This window comes from Chaetura pelagica, unplaced genomic scaffold (assembly GCF_000747805.2).
Source record: "Chaetura pelagica isolate M959 unplaced genomic scaffold, ChaPel_1.0 scaffold70, whole genome shotgun sequence".
Classification (NCBI taxonomy): domain Eukaryota; kingdom Metazoa; phylum Chordata; class Aves; order Apodiformes; family Apodidae; genus Chaetura; species Chaetura pelagica.
The window spans coordinates 6236046-6256576 of record NW_009952265.1 but is presented as its reverse complement, the minus strand read 5'-3'; the positions used below and the strand labels follow the sequence as shown (position 1 = coordinate 6256576).

The following is a 20531-nucleotide window of genomic DNA, read 5'->3' as shown; positions in this document are numbered from 1 at the left end:
TGCCCAGCAGTTCCTTTTTTAACCATGCAGGTCTCCTAGCTCCCTTACTAGATTTCCTAACCATTGGGACGCTCTGATCCTGTGCTTGCAAGAAGTGGTCCTTGAATGTTGACCAGCTATCTTGAGCCCCTTTACCTTCTAGCACCCTGTCCCATGGGATTTCCCTTAACAGTTGATTGAGGAGGCCAAAGTTTGCCCTGTGCAAGTCCAGGGTTCTGGTCCTACTGGGTATTCTGTTCCTTCCACACAGGATCCTGAACTCCACCATCTCGTGATCACTGCAGCCAAGGCTGCCACCACTGCTTCAACAAGGTACTCCTTGTTGGTAAGTACAAGATCCAGCAGCGCTCCTCTTCTAGTCAGCTTGTCCACCATTTGCATTAAGAAGTTATCATCAATGCACTGGAGGAACCTCCTAGACTGTGAAAGGCTGGCTGTGTAAGTCTTCCAGCAGATGTCGGGGTAGTTAAAATCTCCCATGAGGACTAGGAACTGTAGTTGTGAGGCTGCTTTCAGCTGCCTGTAGAAAGCCTCATCAACTTCTTCATCTTGATCAGGAGGTCTGTAGTAGACCCCCACAACTCTATCACCCACACCAGCCTGACCCTTAATTCTTACCCACAGGCTTTCAACTTGCCCCTCATCAGCCCCTAAACAAAGGCCATGTATTTTGGGGTAGATTTTTGAAAAATTAACAATTTTTCATTATTTTAGCTTTTCCATTCAAGTAAAGTTACATTAGAAGAGTATAAAAATTAAGAAAATGTATTCTGGGGTGTTTATGAGATGAAGTGGGGCTGTCTCACTTAGCTTTCTGTACCGATTTGCTGCTAAAGATGCTAGACAGGCACATGGCACTGGGTTCTAGCTGAGGTCTGGAATGCAAATATGTTTGTTTCCATGTGTTTGAAATTATGAGAACAGTGACTTCTAATTGTCACAGCATTCTCTAAAGTGAAGTCTGGTCTGACTGTTTCTGCCTCATGTTCTCTGATTTGCTTTTGAAACAAAGTATTTCACTTAATTTTATGCCTCACCAGCTTTAACAACCTCCTTGATACAATGCAAAATGGTTAATAATGTCTTCAAGCCTGTAAGAAATAGTGCTGTTTCTGACTTGGCAAATTCTGCTTGTGTGTTAATCTAGTCTATAAAAAACTCCAAAATCAAACCTCACAGTGTCTTCCATCATAAATTGTTGTAGCTGACTTGTCACCCATTCTTTCTTGCTTTACCAATAACAGTATGTTCCTTTAAAAATAAATAAATAATAATTTAAGCATCTTGTTTTCTTGCATCTGATGACACACAGAAATACCTTACAGACCTAACATCAATCAGTGGGTTTCAAATGAATTTGCTTTATCTACTCAAGGCCGAATGTTACTTTCTATTACCAAAAAAATCCAAAAAAACCTAAAACCAAACGAAAAAATCCCACTTAAATACATAACTTAAATGATGTATTTTATTTTATTAAGGTAAATAATGATTGTGGAAAAGTTTAGTAAATACATCTAAATGATTTGTCAAGAGGGAATGTGGCTAGGAGCGTGTAGTTGCTTCCAATTTTTTTTTCCGATTTAAGGTAACAACCTTCAGAATTGCAAGGTAACAGCCACTCAGTGATTTGTTTGCTCTAGTTTTCAAAGCAGCATAATGAGCAGCTAGTGTGGATGGTTTTCCCAGCTGCCAAAGGGTTTCACAGAGTGGTACTGACTGCCATACTACTGTCAAGCTGTCAGTGTCTAAATTAAGATTTTAAAGCATGTTTGGTTGGTTCGTGGGTAGCAGGGGTTGTTTAATGTTTAAGAAATGCTAGCTTTTTTATAAAATACCAAGTCACAAAAGGTGAAACACAAGTAGATCTGTTTGGCTGTGCACACTAATTACAGGTGTGAGACCTATGAATGGGAGAACTGCAGTTTTTCCAAGAAGATAATATCAACTAAGTTAAGAATTAATTTCTATCTAAGACAACTGAAATACCCGATAATTATAAGCCTTTCTGTGAAAGAAAAGCCTTCTCAGCCTCTCCCAGAGTTACTGTATGCTGGATGATATAGAAACAATCACCTAATCAAGATGGTTTTCTAGTTGATCACTAGTAGGAATATTTAAGAGTTTCTGAAATTTAGGCACTAATATGATCTTCTTTTGCTGTGGTACAGAGCACTTACAGCTCCAGCTGAAGACAGGGCTGCTGATCATTGAGAGTGCTATACAGAGAAGTTTGGAGAATTAGATTTTTGGATAAATCAAATCAGCCGAACAGTGTATAGAGATTTTGAGATGCGACATTTAGTGTTTAACTATCATATCTGTAAAATGTGATATTTTCACCTTGAAGTATATAATGACCTCTGTTTTCAAGATCACTACAATGTGTGCCATGTAGAAAAGACTTAAGAGCAGTGAGAAGTTTGCTGTACTAATATTTCAGGCTATACATCTCATAACTAGTTTCTGAGGGGGGAAAAAGTATGATCACGCAATTGTTCTGTCTAGTGGTTCCTAGTTTTGCATGCTTTGTTTTATAATGCTACTAATGTTATACGGCATATGTATAGTATGCATATTTTTTTTCTTTTTAGTACACATCTTACTTTGCTATGATTAATGCTTGGTTTGCATGTAAAGGAAACAATCCACAGACCATAAAACTTGAGCCACTGTTAAATAGCCTTCTGTTAGTATTGCTTTGTACAGAAACAGAAATATAGTCTACTGGGATGTTATACAATCTGCTAAAGTGATCGCTGGAGTTGGCAAAAAGTATAAGAGTGAATATTAAAAAGATTAGATTTAGGGGAGGTAGAGCCATTTATTTTTGGTCTACTCATCTGGATGTTTCTCAGACAGTAGTGTGTAAACTTGAAGTAAAAACAGAACCTGTCTATGATATGTGAGAACGGATAGGATGCCTGTCACTTCTGCTTTCTTGATATTGTTAGTCTTGGGTGCATAGGCCATTGAGCCATCAGTGAACACTTAATACTAATCTCCTTTCAGTAGTTGTTCTCATCTAATTTTGCTGCTACCTTTCTGATCCTATGTTCTACAGTTTTTTTCTCTGTTCTGTACTGTTTGACATGTGATTCTGAATCGCATGCAGCACCAATGTGGTTCTCAGTGATTCAGTGGCTGATGAAGAGACTTCTGGCAATCTGCTTATTCCATTCTTATCAATAATTTGGTCAATACCTTGAGTCCAACTGTGCTTTCTATTCCAAAGTAACTTCTTAAAAAGCGTTATTTACCATGTGAAATGTTAGCATCTGTTGATTTTTTTAATTATTTTTTTTCCCTGCTAGAATTTCCTTGGAAATTAATTTTCTGTTTATCAAATTAAGTTCTCATAAGGGCACTAGACTTTCATGTTCACTAACACACACTGAACTAAAAATGTGTAAATCTGAGATATTGAAAAATTTCTCATGTTAATCTGAGTTTGCCAGTCTATTCCAGAGTACATTTAACATCACAACAGCGAACTGTGCATTAGTCAGTTTTCATCCTAAAAAACAATATTAACTTATTAAATGTACAGAATGATCAGTGTTTATTTACTGTATGACTGTAAGTCATACAGTGCAGAAGTACATGCAATGTGCCTCTTCAGAGTGAGAAGTCTGTTAGTTTTCCTGATTATTTGGATAAAAGAGATGCACAAAAATAAACAATCTTCCTATAGAATTCTTGATTATTTGAAAACCTTCTTTAACTGCCTGCATCTAAAAGCAGGAAAAATTACTTTTCCAGTAATACTTTTTTGGATGAAAGGATTTTTGGAAATGAAAAGTTTAAGGAGAAAAAATAAATTACACACCAAGTTTAGTTTAGTAGATTGTGCAGTACAATGATTCTACCAAATATTTCTTAACAAAAAAAAGTAAATGTGTTTGAAAGTGACTTGGTATACAGGAATAGATAAATAACATGTAAATTAAATACAGAGTATGACTACAGAAAGTGCCTAAAACTCCTTATAAAATTTCTATGGACGTTAAAAGTTATACTGATGAAAAAAAAGTTGTTTAGAGAAAAAAGTCTACTACAGGAAGCTGGTTTTCCTGATGTTGAAAAGTTAGCTTTAATGTGTAAGTACTCCTTGAAAACCTGGTGCTGAGTTAAGAATACACTAATCGGAGTGCTTTACATTGGGTTTTGGTTTGTTGGTTTTTGTGGGTTTTTTCCTAATGCAGAGAAGTCTTATATCACCTACTTTGTGATTTTTAAGACATATTTTGTTTATAACAAGTTTGATCATTCTTGCTTACGGTCTTTGTTTGCAGTAGCTAATATTTTTTGAGGGATCTTTAGTTCCTTGATTCTTTAAACTTTATTTGTCACAGACTGTTGTTGGATTTGATGGGCTTGCTTTCTCCATACAGTGCATACAGTCTGTTGACTGGAAACTGGAAATGTCACATAATTTTAAAAGACAGGAGATTTTTAATTGCAGTCAATCACCAATGTGGAAGTCAGTCTAAAATAACATATTTTTAAAGGTACATAAATGGACTTAAATAAGGGACTGGGTATGAGAAACCTTAGTGCAGAGAAAAAAAGAGAACAGCAAAGTTATTGTAAGAATGCAAATGGAAAGACCTTTGGTTTAGTTCTTATTTCTATAGGATTTTGGCAATAAAAATCAATAATAGCTAAAATATATCCAATTTTGAGTAGTATAATGTTTGTTTGGCATTGTACCGTCATTCTGACAATAAGGAATGTGCTTTTCAGTATGTTATCCAGGAAGGAGAATATGTTCTACTGTCAGAATCAATTATGTGTATTTACTTTGTGTGACATTATACATCAGCAAACCAGTTATTGATGCAGTGAATTAAAAGGCGTGTTCCTGAAACCGTTAGCCCATTTCACTTATATATTTTTCTTTTAAATGCTCAGTGACGAACAAGAAACCAGCTCAAGCATCTATTACAAAGGTGAAACAATTTGAAGGCTCTACGTCTTTTGTCAGGAGAACGCAGTGGATGCTCGAGCAGCTTCGCCAGGTCAATGGTATAGACCCTAATCGGGTGAGTTTGAACAGTTCTAGAAAATGAAAACTGAGGTCTTTATAACATATTTGTGAATCAGGCACTCTTTCTCAGTTCAAAAGGCATCTGGAAAGGTAAGATTAAGTGCAAATTCTCAAAAATAGAAATAACTCCATGGAATACGTGAAATATATTTTGAAAGGAAGACAGGAGGAGGCCAAAGTTCATAGTCATAGGGGTTTTTTTCTTCCTGTCTTTCCCTGCTTTTCTTCCTACACTCTTCTCTGTAAAGAGAAAAATAAGAGCTTTGTTGGGCTTGTCTTGAGATGTAAGCCTCTTGGGGTCCATTTTGGAATATGAGCTGTGTTTTGAGATAGAGCAGTAAGTAGAAGCAAGGACAAGAGAGGTTAATGAGCTTCGTGTTTGTCAATTTTTGTGAACCTTGCATTTTTTTCTTGGACAGTTAGTTCTCTCCTGAGATCCTTCTGCATTTCTTTTTCTACAAAGGGTGATGGTGTAGTTTAGTTGCTAATGGCATGTGAACACTGATTTAAACAAAACAAAACAAATAAACCAGCCAAACAACCCCCCCAATTAATAGTTCTGAAAATATTTATTTAATGTGGAATATACAACCCTCTTTGAGCTGTCTCAAGCAAGACAATGTCGTACTAATATATAATAAGCTTACGAATACAAATCTTTAGTAGTAAAACAGCAGAATTAGAAGTTAGGAATGTGGCTCGTACTATGTGATCACAAAGTGACTTACTGTTCATTGTACAGCAAAATATGTTTGTGACTAACCTTCTTGGTTTGTTCAAAGCTGTGTTCTAATCATCCACCTAAGCGTCTTTAACTTCCATGCTCCAAATTCTCTTACAACCCAGTACAGTCTTTCCTACAAAAAAGAAGCCCTCTAGCCACTGCTTTATGTCATGCAGGGGTTAGAATTCTACTTTCGCTGAGTAAAGGGACAATAAAAATTATAGCAATGACAAATATATAAGGAACATTAGTTTTACACCCTTTCCTAGCATCTGCTATGCAGCTATGTAAATAAGAGATACTTAGGATACTCTCAGATTGAAAAGTCCTATCAAGTTCTTAAGCTTAGACATGTTCCTTTCAAACTCATCTTCCTATGCATTCCCAGTGTCATTGATTCAAAAAAGGCCTTTACTGGATTAGATTACAAAATTATATTTAGCAGGTATTGCTAAATATGTAGCAATACTTGTACATAAAATTCATTTGCTTTGGTGGTTGATGCATGTATAGAGCTGGTTCTTGATTTATTCTCAAAGTACTTTTTTTTTCATGTAATCCTGAGACCTATGGAACACTTTATGATAATACATTAAATACAATAACTAGGACTTGCTTTTTTTTTCCTTCTTGGGTTCAGCATCAAGAGCAAAACCATATCTTCTCCTAATGCAGCATGAAGGTAGATTGTCTGCTGAGAGGCACAAATCCTTTAATAGTATAGACACAAGTGACTATATATGTGTAGATAGCAAAGATTTCTTATGGGATTCCTACTTTTAATTTTTTGGTCTAAAGGATTTTTGTTTTCAGGTATTTTTGTCATAATTTAATATTACTCTTTAAAAATACCTGCAAGAAAAAAAACACTTTCTGCTTGCTTGGATTTTTTTGCAGCCAAAAATATGCAAAGGAAAAATAATTCCAGGGTGGACCTGAGGTGCATGACTTGTTTTTTTCCAACACAATATCTTTTTAAAAAGTAATAACTCTGTATCTTTTGTCCAAATCATTTATAAAACTGGAATAAAAGTAGTGTTTGTTTTTTTTTTATTCTAGGATTCCCCAGAATTTGATTTACTATTTGAAAATGCTTTTGACCAATGGGTAGCAAGCACAGCTTCAGAAAAATGCACATTTGTTCAGGTTCTACATCACACTTGTCAGCGATACCTTACAGACAAGAAGCCAGAATTTATCAACTGCCAATCTAAAATTACGGGAGGTAAGTCAATTGAAGCTGGAGTACTTTGGACTTGAAATTATTTGCATGTGAGTTATTCTGTGTTGAACTGAGCCTGTAATTGCGTCTTGAGTATGCTAACTTCATGGTAGTAGACTTCTAGGCTTCAGCATTTCTCCATCAATCGCTACTTCAGCATTTCTCCATCAATCGCTACTTCCCATTCTTCTGCTATCTTTGCTTCCTTAGTCTTCAGTTCTAGAGGCAACATCCCTTACCTACCATGTGAGAAGTTGTTCTCCTCCCTCTTTTAGCAACCTTGATTTTAATTTGTCTCTCTAATTCCATTCATCCAGTAACATTTCTGAATAACCTGAAATATTTCCAACTAAAAGCCTGGTCTACATTGCCATTTCCTCACAAGCACATGAAAAAGTGGTTATTACTAAATTTCCCATGGATTTTTTGTAACTTACTTTGATCTCGGCAGAGAACATTTAGTTTAGAGTTATGTTACATTTCACAAGTCACACATCTTAAAGTGAATTTCCAGGATTAGAGTAAAATACATCTGGTTAGCTAAAAAAATGCTGGTCGATATGTGAAATTGGTATTTATTGTCCACTTCTTGAGCAACAAAAACTATTTTTAAGGGAGGATTTTTTACATACTTGACAAAGCATTCCTTCAGAAAAGAAACTGGTTTAGTTGTTATGTTAGTCTGAAATTTCTGAAAACAGTCTCTTTTTTGTCTTCTCTAAAACAATAATTTTAAAAGCTCTTACACCTCATGTGATCTTCACAGCTGGAATAAAAAAATCTTTTTTCTCTTTCTCAATGAATCTCCAAAGTGTAGAAGAGAAATGTGAAGTGTCTTGGTGTTTTGTTTAGTTGTTGTTTCTTCCCCCGATAGACATCAATTATAAATGTGGAGAGCCTTAGTCAGTTCTTTTTGGTAATTCTCGTCTCTCATAAATCTAAAGTATGTTCCTGTACGATATTATCAGAACTATATTTTGTGCAGGCACCTTTGTATGTTCAGTTTTCTGGCTGTTATTTTATCTTGCATCCCTTTCCTCTACAACATCAAAGATAAACATCAGTAAGGGAGAAATCATCTCTGTGGTGCATGCATTTTAGCTGCTGACACTGAGATTACCACTAACTTTGTGGTCACAAGTCAGAATTGTTCTGTCAGTCATCCTTTTCTTTTAGTGTCTTCTCAAACTAAGAAAAAAGGCACAACATGTCTTATAAACTTCCTCTCATGTGTTTACCCTTTCCACTTTAATAGGATTTCCTTTGTTTTCTTTTTGGTGTGGTGGGAGGAGGGAGGAGCAGTTTCTGAGCTGAGGGAAGATGATGTTCTCTACAATTTTTCTCTTTCATATAGAAGAAGTTTTGTATCAAGCCTTGGTTTGTCTTCTCTTGGCTAATTATGTTCACTTCCATCTTTCCTGCTTAAAAGTCAGTGTTGATAAACCACCACACATTTCAGCCTCTGAAATTATTATATTCTCATAAACTTGACCTGTCTAAAATTGAATTCCTGATTCAACTGACCCAAGTATTAACCTATATCCAGAACAAGTGTAATCACAGTGGAAAATATTGTATTTCCACTGAGGTTTTTCAACGTTACTTTTACTCGTCTTAACACACACTAGACCATACCATGTCCCATGAAACATACCCGCTTTCTCTCTGTTGCATCTCTGTAGCTAATGGCCTTATTCAGCCATCCTCTGATACCAGGTGGTGACTCTTCCCATCTTCCATGCCTGTCCTTCCAACTGTGCATGTGTGTGGTCTACATACATGGTACAGACTATGGACATGGTACAGGGCCAGTGACTTTCTTTGTTTCTCACTGAGTAATGGTAAGTCTACAAAAAAGAAAAAACCTCTGGATTAGCAAATAGCTGGTATCAGTAATTATAGAATACAACACAATTGTTTTATTAGAAATGGTCTTGTAATACATAAGTTGAAATAGTCTGTTTAAACATCTGCTGTTCCTTTCAATATTCAGATTGATACTTTTAAGGCAATGGTTAGTTTTCTACAGAAATACTGTATATGTACTATAATTACAAGCTTTATTAGTGTGTTCAAGCATACAGATAAGTTCTTAGTCAGTTTCAAAAGCATTGTTCTAGCACCCACGCTATTATTTCTTGAAAATATAGACAATTAATGATGAAAAAATAGATTAAATTAGCTTTTCAAACTAAATTTGTGGGAAAGTTATTTTTTTTGCTATTTTGTTTAACATTTTTCCTAATGTTCCAGTATACATGGAGATATATTTCACTTATCTTTCTATCATCTTTGAAAGTTTTTGTGCTACTTTGTATTTAATGTATTTATCTACTGGCGCTGTGCTTCCTCCACTGATTAAAAATAAAAAGAATAACTCTCATAACAACTTTGAAATATCTCCCAATTAAAGGCAGATCTCCTTCTTAATATGTAATAACGTGAATTTAGTTCAGTCACTGGGTTATGTTAGTTGGTCTGTTATTCTGAGGCAAATGGACTACTTGACCAGAAGCAGCACCATTCATTGACTTTAGAAGCTGTTCTGTGAGTTTGTAGTGGGCAGGCTCAAACACTGGGCAGATACCTCCAGTTCTGCTAGTCCTTGTTTTTGAAGCCCAGGGATAGGCCAGCTGTGGACCAAAACCCTATTTAGTCTGAAACCTGTAATATCAGAGGTTTTATGGAAAATGTAGTGAAGTATATTGCTGATCTCAAATTCATCCTGACTGGAAAAAGTAAGCTCCAACAGTAGCTGAGCAAACCAAAGAACAGAAACGTGAGGATGTAGTGTGAAATCAGTTAGATGTAGTTCAGAATATGCAGGATGGTTTTTGGTGGGGTTTTTTAGGTTACTGTTTTGTTGGGACATTTTCCTAATTAGCCAAAGCAATATATTAAAATCATTCTTAAACCTTGGTGTGGTCAGATTTTAGATGAAGCACGTAACTATCACCTCTGCTAAGGTAGAATTTATGATTTCAGTGATATTCTTTTTAACTTTCTGGAGGATGTGAAAATACATATTCTTTTTAGATGGTTAGGCAGTTTGATTTCTAATACCCGAAGTGCATTTTTTAAATTAATTCATAGAATGTGTGTATATGTACCCATTGCTTATGTATGTAGTTATATAGCTATTCAGATCATGCATGTAATGTGTATCTTGTAATTAATGCGTACTTTCAAAAAAAAAAAGCCACCAAAAAACACTTCCTTCCAAGTGAAACTGAAGGTACAAGAACTTGAAGGGGTTGTTTAAAAGCTTGCTTATCTTATTGAGCCTTATTCCTTCCTGAAGGATAGGAGTAAAGAAAGTGAAATTCGTGCTGCTCCTGTTTCTGCAGGAAGTACTTAGGAGCTTAGCTGTAATTAAATATGGGCATCCTGTGGAACTGCAGACCTTCTTCATTGCCTTCCTTCTTTTACGTCACATGCACACACACATGCTTTGCCTCTGATTCTTCTCCAGAACTGTTTTTTGTTTTATTTTCATTTATCCTGTAAATATATAGTTGAGTTGAATAGGCTAGACTGCTTTCTGTAACACGATTAGTTGCATTTGTAGTTACAGCAATAATGAAAACTGATTTAAGGTGTCAATGCTAATTCTGAGAACAAAGAACAAATTCAAATTTGTTCAATTTTTTTCAATTCAAATTTCAAGACTGCAAGAAGATTCCTCCCACTAGTATCTTGTGTTAAATATTTCAAGTTTGTCTTGTTTAGAAGAGCCTGATCCATCACTTACATGCATTCTGGATATTGTATTAGAGAGGAAAGTAAAGGCAGGCATTTGTAGGCAGAGGGTGTTTTAACTGTGATAGGAAATGTCTTCTACTTTTATACCTTTATAATGTGTTCTCATACTGGCACCTGTCTATTTTGGGTTATCTTTATGTTACGTTGTTATTCAGTGCCCAAGCTCATCAGATTTTACTGTCTTTATATCAGTTGTGTAACAACAAAGTTGGAGATGAGTGGCGTGCAGAAATTTTGTAATCTACAGATTGTGTTTGTTAGAACAACTTAACTCTTGACATAATACTAGGCTGACACTGGGGATGAATTTGACTCATTTCTGTAGAGTACCCTGTGATACAGCATTTAAAGTTCTTCTAAGGTTGATTCTGGGCCTATAAGAATAAACAGTTGCTGCCACCTTTAGATATGTATTATAAATGCATAATCCTTGGAAAGGAGCAAGACCTCCGGTTGCAAATTTTTGTTTTTATTTGAAGTTTTGCCCTGCCTATATGCTTTGGTTTTAACAGCCATTCTCCTGAATTAATTAGAATATCCTAGGAGGCCCAAAGCAATGACATCTTGGCCTTGTTGAACTTTATGAAGTTGGCATGGGTCCACCTATCAAGGTCCCTCTGGGATAGCATCCCTTCCCTCCAGTGTGTCAACCGCACCACGTGGCTTGGTATAATCAGCAAACTTGCTGAGGGTTCACTCAGTCCCACTGTCCGTGTCGCTGACAAAGATGTTAAATAGCACCAGTCCTGATACCAACCCTTGAGGAAAGCCGCTTTTCACTGGTCTCCATTTGGACATAGAGCCATTGAGCACTAGTTTTTGAGTATGACAAGCCAACCATTTCCTTATGCACCAAGAGGATTTAAAGAAGTTTAAAAAGTGCTTATAATCCACTGTTTGATTTTCTTTTATCTTTCTGTCTTACGTGCTTTGGACAAAATACCAGATTATCTGAATTTTAATCTAAAAGTCTCTTTGCTTCATGATAATGTGCAGTATGCATTTTTCTGTTCACTGCTGTTCTTGGCCATTCTTTGCATTAATGGGTATTAAAAGATTCATTTGTCAGAAGAAATTGCCCACCCCACATCAAAACAGGCAGAAGTGGTGTCATCAGTCTTAATTTGAGATAGTTTATTCTGAAATCTGTGTTCCTTTCCTGAGCAGAATCAGATTTTTACAAAGGTGGAACACTGATCTGTGACTTGAGAGTAGTGACTCTTAAAATTACATAATCAGTGCAATCTAAACTAAGCGCAGAATATGTACCACTTAAAGCAGTTACCAGAGTTTGGTATCTATTGCTTCTTTTGCAGGCCATAAACTTTCAAGATTCAGATTCAAAGACCTACAGAAGTCGTTTTTTTGTTTTCAAAGAAGATGAGAGTCCATGGAAATTCTCTTGTTTAGGTTGAGCTAGGAGACTTTTAGGTTTTAAGGCTCAAATTAAAGTTGGGAAGGACGTTATTCTTGGAAGTTAAATCGAGGAATTGATGTTTATATTTAAATCTGCATCTTCAAGTATTTAAAAGTTATAATTAAATCAATAAATCTGGTGGAGATACTACTGTCTATGAATGTTCTGTCTTTCAGATCACTTAAGTCATCCTTTCTGAACTGATAATTTAAATACTGAAATGATCTAGAGAACATTCTATTCATATTATATGGGAATTCATTATGGTGTGAGAGGAATTACCTAATAGGATTACTATCACATAAATACTATTTCTGTAATCTTCTCCTTAATAACTCAAGCTGTTTAATAAGGTTTTCATGTGGCTATTTTAGATTTCAGAAGCCTTTTATCTGTTTGGTTCATTTTAGAAGCAGTTTCCTAGTTTTTTTTTCAAAAGAGCTCCTAAGCAAAACTGTCAACACCAATACAAGTGAAGGGATGTGTAACAATCACTTGGCATGGAGGTGAGAAGGGTGAAGAAGGAGGGCAAGAACATGTTTATCTATCAACCTTTATGATCAGCAGTTATATTAGTGATGGAAAGTCTTGGGCTAATGGTAGTCTAGGAATGTAACTCTGGTAGTGATGACTTTATGTATGACAAGTACGAACTTGTTTTGTTAAAGTCATCAGTACCAGAGACTTACATTAAGGACAGACAGCTTATGAAGTGTGAAGTGCCACTGTTATTTGGAATTTCATCAGTCTAAATGTTTTGATTTTCAAATACATAAGCTTCCTGAGTTAGAAACTTAGAGTTCACCTAGTCCTTTATTAATGTTGTAGTGTTGCTGGCGGGTCATTCTGGACACAGCTGTTCATTCTTGTGAATAGTTTCTGTGACAATTTTAGTGAAGAAAGAGATTGTCCTTCATGTCTTCAGTGCTAAGTTGCAAAACTGAACTGATTATTTTTTTTTTTAATGACATAATTATTTCTCCTAAAAAATGTATCAGTTTGATTTGCTGAATCTGGCTAATACGTGGGAGTCACCTGAGCCTTGACAGCCTAGAAGAAACTTTCAGACTAGAGAAATTTGTAAGTTCTTCTTTCACCTATTTCTTAGAAAAAAATCCCTTTCTAGGCAGTTGACTTGCCATCTAGACAGATGTCAGGTAAAGAACCTAAGCTTCCTGTGGTCATTTTCTTATTTTTGAAGTGTTGCTTTCAGTGCTAAGTACAGTTTGGAGAGTGGAAGAGGAGGTGGGTTTTGCACAGTGCTCTTTAGAAGAACTGTGACTAGCAGCCAGATGGATTTGACTCCATTGATCACCACTCTTTGGGCCTGACTGTCCAGCCAGTGAGTGATCCAATAGATCGTATGCTCATCCAGGCCATAAGCAGCCTGTTTTTTTATGAGAATTCTATGGGGGACCATGTCAAATGCTTTTTGGAGGTCCAGATAGACAACATGCACAGCATTTCCCTCATCCAATAGTCAGGTTGTCGGGTTATAAAAGGAGATCAGGTTCATCAGGCAGGACCTGCCTTTCGTAAACCTATGCTGACTGGACCTGATAACCTGCTTCTCCTCAACATGTCTTCTAATAACACTCAAGATGATCTGCTCCATGACCTTCCCTGGTACCGAGATCAGACTGACAGGTCTATAGTTTCCCAGATCCTCCTTTCTGCCTTTCTTATAGATGGGTGTTAACATTTGCTACCCACCAGTCCATTGGAACCTCCCCAGTTATCCAGGACTTCAGGTAAATAATGAAAAGTGGCCTGGCTATCATGTCTGCCAACTCTTTCAACACCCTTGGATGTTGCCCATCCAGTCCCATAGACTTGTGTGCATCTAAGAATTTGAAGCAAAACAAAGCAACCAAAAAAATTACATCTGGAGGTGTACAAACTCTTTTGATGGCCTTCACAAGGAAAAGATGAATTGGACTTTGTACTGGTTTTGACAGGGATGAAGTTTATTTTCCTCATAGCACCTAGTACAGTGCTGTATTTCTCTGTTGATAATACACCCGTGTTTTAGGTGAGCACTTCTCACGCAGTGTTGAGGCCTTCTTGAGTTCAGTGAGCAGGCTGGGAGGGGATACAACCAGGGAAGCTGACCCAAAGTGAGAGATATTCCATGCCAGGTAACAGCTTGCTCAGCAATAAGAACCAGGATGAATGGGCTGCCTGTTCCCAAGGGTGGCCATTGCTCAGGAACTGGCTGAGCATTGGGCAGCTGGTGATGCGTTGCTGGTTTTGCATCATCTGCTTTTTGTTTGGTTATTTTTTTCCCCCCTTTCACTTATTATACTGTTTGTATCTCAGCTTTTGGCCTTCTGATTCTCTTCCCCCATTCCACTATCTAGGAGAAAGCAAGTAGCTGGGTAGGAGCATAATCACCCTGTCCTCCCCAGGGATTAACATCTTGAGCAAAGTAAAGAGACAAATTCCTACAGTAAATTGATATGGTATATTAATTTTTCTAAATTTTGAAACTTGAATCAGTAATTTGATCAGATAAATCTCTTCATGCCTAGTACAGGCACTCTTAAGAAACACCTTTCATATGCAGTGGTTTTCTTCCTTTTCTTTGTCTTAGATTTTCTGTGAAGAAAATATTTTTTTATACTTTTTCTCCACCTTTGAATCTGGTGTTACTTATGTGATCAGAGTAATACATATAAAGCATTAGGTAACATATTGTTTCATGTATTGCCTATGCATTGTAGCTTTCTTTTAGTTTCTGTGAAGATGTTTATCTCTTCGGTCAAAACAAATAATCTGTGTGTATGAAAGCATTTCTATTAGTTTAAACTGTTCAAAAGTATGAATAATTTCCTTAATGTGATTACTATAGAGTACTGGATAAACCAGAAGACAATCTTAATAGATCAGAAGAGATCACTTAAATTGATTTTTTTTTTTAAATTTTATTTTTAACTAGTGGCCCCTATGTTTTTTTAATGTCATTATTTAAAACAAAAGGGCACTAGCATCAGAGATACTACTTTCATTTTTTTCTGTAGCAGGAAAGTTTATCCTACTAAACTGTCCATGGAAGGGGTTTTTAATAGTCACTTGCAGAACAGCTCTTTCTAAATCTAAGATTCTTCATGTCACATTGAGACATTTACATCCGTCTTGCTTGTCAGCAATAAAAATATTAAACTGTCGAACCCTTAAAGTAATTTTTTTAACACTTCATCTTCTTCACTTGATTAAAGATTATTCCCTATGCTCTGCAGAACTAATTCTGTTCATGTGCTGCTTTCACATTTTGGTCAGCTAATAATCTCTTGTGTTGGACACTACTTGATTTTCTTTAATTTGTGTGGTTCTTTTGAACTTGATTTTCCCTAAAATGTGTGGAAATAGGGGAGTTAAACAGTAGAGATCATTGAGATGCATGTATTTGGTATGTTTGGAGGTAACATTCGGCTAGCTAAAAGCGGGGTCAGTTCTTTTCTTAGAGAAATTAGAAAAAAACAATTAAAGAAAAATAAGTGCAAAAATGCTCTTTGTCTCATGAAATCCTCAAACCCACAAATGGTGGGAGATGTGGAAAATACACTAGATTAGTATATATAGTTTTACCTTGCTCTAAAACTTTTTTGAAAGCATCTGCTGATTATTGTAATTTTCTTAAATGTCAATCAGGTTTTGTAAAACATCTTGAGGAGTTTTCTTTCAACACAATGGACATTCAAACCAGACCAGACCAAAATCTATTTGTCCTGGGATTTTGTCTGATAGCAGTGATCACTTTAATTCATTATTTGACAAAATTACCAATTTCCAGTGCTTTTGTGGAGAGGACAGAATACACATCCTAAAGGGAAGGTTTCCAGCATTGAAACAGGTTAAAATGTGGTTGTCTGAAGGAAACTGAACAGCTGGCTTCAATACAGTCCCTACTTGTAGTTAGATTGATTAAAGTGAAAGTAAAATTAAATAATTATATGAGCATAAGACATGTTGCTATTGGCAATCACTCATAACTGTAAGTCAAGATTTAGACTTTGTGTGACTTGTAGCAGTTTTGAGTCCACAGTAATGTTGTAGGAGTCATTCAATTTCTGCTATGCTCAGGAACGCTTCAGTTTTTCTGTGGGGCAAATCCCAGCTCTCATCTTTGAACATGGAAAGTTTTGCAGTGCAGCTGCTTGTACTCCTATAGATGTAAGGGAGATTTAGGGAAGTCTATGTCAGGGTGCCCATGGGCTACAGACTGCAGAGCCTGATTACTTACAAGCTGTTCATCAACACGCCTGGTAGAGGCACTTAGCTGGAACAAGTACAAGTTCCCACACAGCAGCCCACACTGGAGGATTTCTTTCCCTTCAATTTCCTGCTGCTTGAGCCCACAGTACCTTCAGGATTAGCATAACAAACATTATCTCTGCCAGAGAGAGAACCTACCAGAAACAGAATTCTAACATAGCAGTCTTTCACTAACAAAAAGACAAAAAGGATGTAAGGCTAAAAAGAAAAGAAAAAAAAAAAAAAAGGCGCCTCATTCTGGCTGGTATGAGCTGCCATACTGGTAGATTTGATTATTTTTTCTCTCAGTCTATTAAAACTTTTTAAAGAAGTAGTGAATTAGTTTAGTATCAAAAAATCACTGTGTATTTTTGCTGTGCAGTAATTATGAGTAGTTGTTTTTGAAAACCTTCCATGAACACCTAGATGAAGGTGGATAAAAATGGTTTGACAATCCAGAAAAGGAAAAAAAACAACCAACAAAACACTTCTAGTTTGAGAATTTTCATAGCCTGGAATCTGAGAATTAGTTACAACCAAGACAGCATGCAGCATGAATAGCTGTACTCTGTATAAGACTGTAGATTAAATTAAGTTTTCATGAATTTGAATTATATTTGCATCTATAGAGAAGCTTTGGTATTTAACAATTATTTGAACCAGGTAATAATTCTGTGTTGAAAACTTCCATTGCTAGTTATCTTGAAATACATTTTTTCTCTTTGTAATGTTATTGAGCAAATCCTTGTGAAAAACTTTTCTAGACACACAGGGGGAAAGGAGTGCTGGAACCAGAGATTTATTAAAAGCAGATTGTTCCAAAACAGCTTGTATTCTATGATGAAGTGGATAAAGGGAAAGCAGCAGATTTAATTTTCCTTGACTTCAGCAAGTTGTTCAATACTATCTCCTTTAGCATCGTCATAGCAAAGCTCGGGGAATGTAGGCTGAATAGGTACTGAGGGTAGTGGTAGTGGTTCAAAGTCCAAATGGTAGCCTTTTACTGTTGACATTCTTTTTAAGTCAGCACGAAGGCCTGTGCTATTTAACAGCCTGGATTACAGAATGAAATGCTAAGAGAAACCTAAGAAATAACTGTATTTGTTAAGGTAAAAAATTAACTCTATTGTATTTCATAAGTTTGTTTAAAAATACATGTATTACCTTTAAAAGTGACAGAATACTAGACTTGAAATTACTTTTATTCTCCATATTGTTTTTATGTTTAGGTCAGCTGCTGGTAAGAGATTTGGAACCTGGGTAAGAAGCAGGGATTTTTTTCATTGTAATTTTTTTTTGTACTTGAAATTTATATATGTGTGTAGAGTCTAATTATAGACATTGATATGAAGGGTAAAAAACTGCTATAGATAAAAAAATAATTGAAAGCTTCTCTGTTATATAAGTCAAAAGGATCATCATTAATTTTAGATGTAAATTGAAAACATGATTTATTTTCAAAATTCCCTTTTGAAGACATACTCTGTCTTTGACACCTCCATTTTTGAAGAGTGATGAGCTAAACTGCAAAGTATTCTAATTTTTTAGCTATAATTAGAGGTACAGTCTTTTCACTATTCTTTGTCAGAAACTCCAGAATTTATAGTCCTCTCTTCTCCACTTAGTTTTTTTTTTTATATTTGGCTTTTGTCAATCTAAACTATTTTTCTGGTGTTTTGAAGTAACATGGGAAGAGAAATAGTGCTACACTATGTAGCCGCTTCCCTTTTTCTGACAACTTTCCCACTTACAAAAAGCATCTGTGATGCTCCTTGCTTTCACAAGGATATGTTCATTCTTAATTATTCAGCACCTTCCTCTTCTCTCAAGAGTCCTCTAGTTTAATATTGATATTGTAATTGTTCATTGCTTTTGGTTCTTAAATGATGACTGCACAGGCAGTTAACAAAATACAAAATAATGAAGGAGAAAGGAGTCGTTCTTTGTATATAATGTTTCAAAACTTTTGTTGAACTTTTAGTGGGACCCGTATAGCTGAGTCTAAGTAGTATGTAAATAGTGCAAAATAGTATGTGTAAGCATGTAGGATAATTACATTTTGAAAGAGGTGATTCTTCTTAATGAACTTGAACTGATGGTCATTATGCTTGTAACCTTTATTTAGTAGCACAGGTCCTGTTTTATATAGTTCAGTGGGAACCATAAATATCGGTTTTCTTTAAATTAAAAAAAAAAAAAAAGTTTTCATGTGTTAGACAGGACTTCTTAATTAGCATAGCCAATTGCATGTATTTCCTTCTCAGAAGAAGGTAGTTTGCTAAATGCTTTATTAATGTATATACAATTAAAAAGTGGCTGCATTTATAAATCAGTCACTGTAGGGTCTTATCATTAATGTACAGACAAATCTCTGCATTGAACTGAAATTCATTTGATACAGCTAATAGAGAATGTGATTAACCTTTTATGAATATGTGATAAAACAAATCATGCAAACTAAATAATGGTATCTCTAGAGACCAATTAGTTTCCTCAACAAATAGACCAGTTCTCTTGCTGATTGATGGTGGTATCTGTATTTTTCAGGTACTGGACATGGTGGGTTAAGGATGTACTTTTGTGCTTGATAAAAGATCTAAAGCAATGTCTCCTGACTTAATGAGCTGCAAGACCCTCTGATATAGCTTGTGATCATAAGAACGAAAAAAGTTTAAAATTAGTCCGAGAAGAGCTGTGGTGCTTCCTGCCAAGAGTTATTTCTTTGGGTTTTATGTCCATAAACAAGTAACACTGCTAGGATCACTAGTCTAAAGCATTCACACAAGGGCCACCGCACTTCTGCTATTTCTGCACATTTGGGCCCCAATAACATTATGTGTAATTGTACAGATCACTAAAATTTTCTAGGATGAGAGGAATCTTTAATTCCAATAGTTTATGTTTCACTACAGCAAATTCAAAATAATATTTATAAATTGCTTAGCAAATAAGAATACCAAGCTGTTTAGCTATTGATTTATTTCCTTTCCTCTGGGTAGACAACTTAGGATAAGACAAAGTATTATAGAAGAATAATATTATTGCTCCATCCCTGGAAGCATTCAAGGCCAGGCTGGATGGGGCTCTGAGCAGCTTGACCTAGTGGGAGGTGTTCCTGCCCATGCAGGGGAGTTGCAACTCAATGATCTTTAAGGTCCCTTTCAACTTTAATCATTCTATGATCTATTCTGAGAAAAAGCTATATTAGAAGCAACCTTACTAAGCCACTTGTTAGAGGAACTGAAAATAAATTAGCAGTATGTTTCTGTACATTTATACACAGCAAAATTAAACTGATGAAACCCACTGAATTAAGCTTGATTTTTTTAGTTTCACACAGGAGTTGGCCAAAATATACATTTCGTTGATACTAGAAATTAATATAGACCTAATACTTTATATTATGTTCAGTATAACTACATATTCTCCCCATGTTATGTGGCAATATTTGCTCCACTCTCTTAGTGAATTGGCAAATACTGTTAGATAGCTAAAAACTGTGTGCGTGCCCTTAATAGAGACTTCAAAAAACACCTGTTTAATAAAATGACAATATATGTAAACTTTTCTGTGTACAGCTCTGAAGCCTTTAGCACAGGAAAGATACAGACCTGTTGGAAAGGGTCCAGAGGGGGGCTACAAAGATGACCAAAGGGCTGGAGCACCTCTGCTGTGAAAATGGGCTAAGGGAGGTGTGGCTATTCAGCCTGGAGAAGTGAAGGCTTCAGGGACACCTTATACTGGCAATTCAATACCTGAAAGGAGCCTAGATAAAAGATGGGGAGAAATTTTTCATCAGAGAATGTAGTGGTAGAACAAGGGGTAATGGTTTTAAACTGAGAGATGCTAGATTTAGGTTAGATATGAGGAAGAAATTCTTCACTGTGGGTGTAGTAAGGCACTGGAACAGGTTGCCCAGGGAGGTTGTGGAAGCCCTCTTCCTAGAGTTGTTTAAGGCCAGGTTGAATGAGGCCTTGTGCAGCCTGGTCTAGTGTGAGATGTCCTTGCTTATAGCAGGGAGTTTGGAACCTGATGTTTTTAAGGTTGCTTCCAGCCTTAACTCTTCTGTCATTAATTCTGTGAACATAATAATATCCCTCTT

General features: G+C 36.0%; 1 protein-coding gene across 1 annotated transcript in view; it reads left to right on the top strand.

Annotated features, from left to right (window-relative positions):
- Positions 1 to 20531, top strand: part of STXBP6 (syntaxin binding protein 6 (amisyn)) — a 67846-nt gene that overhangs the window by 38608 nt on the left and 8707 nt on the right. Inside the window, exons 2-3 of the mRNA XM_010007712.1 lie at positions 4915 to 5045; positions 6834 to 6999. Of these exons, the coding sequence (XP_010006014.1) occupies positions 4915 to 5045; positions 6834 to 6999 (297 nt within the window). The remainder of the gene's footprint in view (positions 1 to 4914; positions 5046 to 6833; positions 7000 to 20531) is intronic.